Consider the following 6,000-nt stretch of genomic DNA (forward strand, 5'->3'; position numbering starts at 1 on the left):
GGCGCTAAGCAGCATTATTGCTTTATGGGTCACCTTAATAATTTAGCAAACATCTAAGGTCATTATTACTTTTTAAGCAACACAGAGGGATAATAACTTGTTACCGGTCACGTTCATAAGCATTATAACTGTGTGGGAGCACAAATGAGACACTTTTACAATATGGCAGTATTATTTCAGAGGTGGTGTCTTTCTGCATAGAACAATAAGATAACTGTTTTACATTATTGTTATAGTTTGTTTCATGAAAACTTTTGAATCACACATTGTTAATAAAATAATAATGCACAGGTGACATAAACAATGAATTTTAATAATAACTTACCCATCAGTAAAAAGGAGAATATCCACTGAATAATAGAGAATAGCTGAATACATGATCGGAGCTGAGCTTGGGGTGGTGTGGTGGCAGCAGATAGAGAGTGCAGTGCAGAGCGCAGTGTAATTCTGCTTCCTAAAATACATAAAGGCTTTAGTGACACACACTGGAATAGTATAGATCACTGTGAGCAGATGTTAGTGTTTCAAGTATAGTCCTGCTGCCTAAACTAAATTCTCCCCAGGATCAATAAGTCATAAGGGCGGCACGGTGGCTGAGTGAGTAGCACAATTTTCTGCCTTGCAGCACTTGGGTCCTGGGTTTGAATCCCACCCAGGTCAACATCTGCAAAGAGTTTGCATATTCTCTCCATGTTTGTGTGGGGATCCTCTGGTTTCCTCCCACACTCTAAAACATACTGTTAGGTTGTTCAGATTTTGAGCCCCATGGGGACAGGGACCAATTTGACAAGCTCTGTGCAGCGCTGCGTAATCTGTGTGCGCTATATAAATAAAGAATTATTATTTATAAGGAAACATGTCAGTGATATTGTAAACAAGTACAGAGTCAGCAGACAGAAAAAAGGGGAATGTATGGGCTGCAGGCAGGTGAAAAGTGCCTATTTCTGCCCATATAATAAGCATACTATTAGGGTTTTAGTTATTTGCCTGTATGATACTACTTGTACGCGAACAAGCTAATAATCGCTAATGAAAAAGGGAGATTTTCTTCCTTTTTTCAAGGATGATTTGCATTAGTCTTGCATCCATTTTTCATGGATCCTCATCCTCTAGACCAGGGGTCGGGAACCTTTTTGGTTGAGAGAGCCATGAACGCCACATATTTGAAAATGTTATTCCGTAAGAGCCATACAATATGCACATGCCTCCCAGTAGATAGGTAGCCACAGCAAAAAAATAAAATAAAAAGGAATATACACCTACCTGCGCTCCCTGCAGCCAGCTCCTCATCGCTCCCACGCTCTTCTCTTTGACCCAAACTTAGACGATGTCGGCGATGGGTCGCACAAAGGACACACACAGCAGCCATCGCTATTTATTAAAGATCTGTCTGAGAGCCAGATGCAGCCAACAAAAGAGCCATATCTGGCTCCTGAGCCATAGGTTCCCTACCCCTGCTCTAGACTCTATGAGCGGCCGACGTAAGAGGGTTCCGTGGAAAGGCAACAAGGTAAATAAGATTGGCACTGAATCTTGCATGTCTTCATTCACAAACACTATTTAATAAAGGTATGCAGGATTGAGCATCGCAACAATTCTTGTAATTATGTTGTCCTTGTGGTTGGATCCCATTGCCCCATTACCTGGGGATTTTCATATACGCTTTATCCCAAATTGATTCCAAAATGAACTTTATGTTCAGTATCCCTCATAGGAAATGATTAACCAACAATTAATCGGAATATAAATATGGCTCTTATATCACAGACTTAACTAATATACTTAATACGGTATCATATCTTAAAAAAACACCTAGAATTATAAAAAAAAATAACATGTATTATACATGTGGTTTTTCTTACCTTGCAGATCTCTGGAATATGCAGCTATAATAGTTTTCATGATTCCGAATGTTCAGGCCCTTTATTTGTTGTCACTTTTAGTAAATTTTTAGTCTACTGGTGGGAAATATCATTCAGGTGAGGGAGACAATGCTGTTTTTGGTTTAAGAATCACAGTAAGAATGATCTAGAATTCACAGCAGAGAATTCACATTTGATACTTAGAGAGACTTAAACCAACATAATATGATATAATGAAATCCAGGGTCTGCGAGCTGCTTGTTATTATAAGCACCTGTAACCCACCACCCTTTACGCTGTACAGTGGAACAGTCCAAATTGTGATGAAACTTTACTGTCCTTGGTCCAGGGCTAATGGGACACTGTCCAAAACAAACTGAAGCCCTTATCAGTGTATGTCCCAGGGGATGCTCAGTAAGAGGGGGTAACTGACCTCCTGTTAATCTCAAAATCTACTAAATTTGCGCTGTGCAAAAATATAGAATTTACTTAGATAAAAATATAGAATTTACTTAGATAAATCTGAACTCTACTAGAAAATAATAGTGAGTGAAAACATTGTATGATGTTCCTTCTCTTTAATCTTTGGCGCATGGCTGGCAAAATATGCAAATCAGCATGGTGCCAATACAAACAGCGAACGTGTATGTGAAAAGCAGGGTGGTATCATGGGAAGGACTAACCCCCACCACCAAAAAAAAAGCACAGAACAGAAAAAAATGCTTATCCCCAGGTGACATAAATAATGTTTTACGTTATACCTAAAAGCAGCATGATCACAGTGCCATTTTTTTATCCGTCTTTTTATAATACTAATGACATTTTTATATTAATTTGTGTGCCCCTTGTTTCTGGAAGTTTTCGATTTTTTGGTCAGTGTACGCCTAGATTAAATAGTTTTTTGCTGGCCTGGATGTAATTGTCCATGGTAATATTATCGTTTGTATGAAAATTATCAATGTTGATACATTTTTTTTTGGGGGGGGGAGGGTGGATGGGGGTAACATTATATTATGGGCAGCAAGGTGGCTTAGTGGATAGCATTACAGCCTTGCAGCGCTGGGGACCTGGGTTCAAGTCAAAGGGTCAACAACTGCAAAGAGTTTGTATGAGTTTCCTCTGGTTTCCTCCCACAATCCAAAAACATACTGTTAGGTTGATTAGATTGTGAGCCCCATTGGGGAAAGGGACAGAATTGGCAATCTCTGTTCAGCGCTGTGTAATCTGTGTTCTATATACATAAAGGAATTATTATTATAAAAAGTTATGTTATTAATACAGTTCTCATCAAGCCACTTAAATAACATATATACATCATTACCTAATGTATAGAGTATATTGTTTTGACACCTAAATACTATTGACTGAGGTTTTTTTTACTGTGTGCATGTATGGGGGGAGGGGGGCTGGTTGGGTGAATGTGATCTAATAATGAAATCAGCATAGCAGAGAGTCTCATGGCCAGTCCAGAACTGTCATAATTGGAAAACAAGACGCAGATGAGTTGTTTGACAGTTTTTTTTAGGTTAGGCAAGTGGGTAATGGACAGCAGGGCTGGATTGGATTATTTAAGAAGTTTGGTTATATTCTTTTCCAGCTGCTTGCATGCAGCTCCTGTCAGCCCCCCACCCCTGACTCAAGAGCCCCATATAAGCTGTAGTCAACAAAATACTATAAAAACAGTCATTGGTTATCCATCTCCTTACACAATAAAACTGTTAATTACTGGTAGTAACTCATAAAAAATGAATATATCCATCTGAGAATGCTAAATTATATGATGGTAATAGTAGATACCAGTAAGTGCCACATCAATATATTTCGGGAATGCTGTGAATTGTAGTGTCAGGAGCACCAGTTTTAGGATGTTTGCACATAATGCTAGCCAGTATATTGGACTGCTTATGCAGAATGTGAGTTGGTCATAAAATCTGGATGTTTTTAGCAGTGTCCAGATCAGTGTTTTGTAACACCCAAATTAGGACTCTACTAGTAATTAGGTGAAATATAATCAAATCCGCTTGTAAAAAAAAGTCTAGATTACATTTTCAAAGTGCATTCCATAAGAAGTTTGACTGACGACATTTGAGTATAGTAGAGTAGTAAATAGGTTCAGTAACTCACGTAAAAAGGCGCACTAGCTCAATAGTAAATCCATAACGCTGACTTACGTGAGTGGACTAGCTAACTAGCTAGTAGATCAGACCGTAACACTGTCTGGCTATGTCGTATCATTCAATAGTAAGTCAATGAACCTAACCAGCTGTCTCATGAGCAGACTAGCTAGTAGACCAGACAAGAACACTGACTGGCTATATTGTATTGCTCACTAGCTGCATAGTATACACCAACACAAGGGATTAAAAGATCAATACGTAGAGCCCCCCAACATGTTTCACTAGTACAACCGGCCTCATCAGGGGTTTGGGCTCTAATGGCGGGCGGCGTCTAAAAGGAGATATAAATAGTAGAGTGCAATGACACACCTCCTCCTCAGGAGCCAATAAGATCTTTACTATTGGGCACAACGATCCAATGCAACCAATCACACATCAAAAGTGGGTGGCGCCAGTACAGAGTCAGTTGACAGTCCATCGCTTTGGAGATCAGCTGTGCGCTGCATCACAACCCACAGAGTGGGAAGTACAGAGATCCAGAGTCAGCTGACAAGTCCAGAGTCAAGTGACGGAAACCTGTCTGCCGCATATCGCATAATGGCACACAGAGGACTATGAGCAGATTGTGTGCAGTGAAAATACAGTCGTGAATGTGCCAGTCAGTTTTCTGCGCCTGCCAGTTTTCTGCTTAGCAAATTGCACTTCATAGTAATGGTATTGAATATTCCATGCCGTGTACTGGGAAGTGGGAAAAAAATTCCAAATGCAGTGAAAATGGTGAAAAAACGCGTTAATTTGCTTAATTCTTTGGGTTGGTACAATCACGGGGATACCAAATTTGTATGAGTTTTATAATGTTTTCATACATTTACAAAAATGTTAACCTTCTGTACAAAAATTCTTTTGGGGATTTTGCCATATTCTGGCACTAATACCTTTTTCATACTTGTACGGAGCTGTGGGCGGTGTTATTTTGTGTGACTTTTGATGACGTTTTCAATGCTACCATTTGTCGGACTCCCATTCTTTTCCATGGGATTTTTTACATTTCAGTTTTTTTCCACTGCTCAGTTATCAATATAGAACCTGTTCTTTATTTGTTCACTGACAACATTGGGTTAGTGGAAAAAACTGAAGTGTGAAAAAGCCCATGGAAAAGAATGGTTCAATAAGGCATCAGTGAAAAATCACTGAAACCAGGAAGAGAAAACCAATCTGTATGTGTCCATAAGCCAAATTGGCTTCAGTGATAAAATCAGCTTCACTAATGTGGAAATGTGGATATCCGGCCACCTTGTGTCTATGGTGCCTGGCCGTTGTACGGTGACCACAACATGTGTTGCCATACCGTGCTGTCCAAAGGAAATAGATAGAGTGGGTGCAATGCCTCACTATGAAGAGCATAGGGATGAGCAGCTCTCATCCCTCGCCTCTTCAGCCTCATGTGTGTTACACCCGAGTCTTGGCCCGAGTTTAGTAAACGTTTGTGTTAAAGTAACCTAAGAGAGAATTTGGGTCCCAGAAGTTAACTCCCACTGATAATTTATCTAATGGATGCTTCTGGCCAAAATACAGCTACTTGTATAATAAGTCACACTAAATAAGCAAAAACAGACAAAAGGTCCATTGTTGACTTGGATGACTCAATTAATTCAGGATCACGACTATCTGCCTCTATGCCTGTGTGATCTCCATGACGTTGGGGAACATCATGGTGCACAAAGTACAAGCTTACCATGACATTCCCCAATGTGCGGTGGACTTTGCACCTCCTATTAGTTGGTTTAGTTTCCTGCACCACAGTATTGAATTTTCTGTCACATGGGTTATTATCTGTCTGGTCATGCCTCCTAGTTACCAAAAACACGACTACTCCTGGCAGGGCCGGTGCCAGCACTAGCTATATCTGGGCAAGTTTCAGGGCCCACATAAGGCTGTATATAAGGAATTATATAAAATAACCATAAGGGGACTGATTGGTATTTTAGGGAACAGGAGACTGTTTTAGTTTCAGAATTTTT

At 39.9% G+C, this 6,000-nt stretch overlaps 1 protein-coding gene across 1 annotated transcript in view; it reads right to left on the reverse strand.

The window, feature by feature from the left end:
- LOC140077016 (diacylglycerol O-acyltransferase 2-like) overlaps positions 1 to 2,165 on the reverse strand; it is a 69,847-nt gene extending 67,682 nt beyond the window's left edge. Inside the window, exons 1-2 of the mRNA XM_072123856.1 lie at positions 1,863 to 2,165; positions 326 to 454 (exon numbers count right to left, since the gene is read on the reverse strand). Coding sequence (XP_071979957.1) covers positions 326 to 454; positions 1,863 to 1,902 — 169 coding nt within the window. The 5' untranslated portion in view covers positions 1,903 to 2,165. The remainder of the gene's footprint in view (positions 1 to 325; positions 455 to 1,862) is intronic.
- Positions 2,166 to 6,000: the final 3,835 nt, after the last annotated feature.

This window comes from Engystomops pustulosus, chromosome 9 (genome assembly GCF_040894005.1).
Source record: "Engystomops pustulosus chromosome 9, aEngPut4.maternal, whole genome shotgun sequence".
NCBI lineage: Eukaryota > Metazoa > Chordata > Amphibia > Anura > Leptodactylidae > Engystomops > Engystomops pustulosus.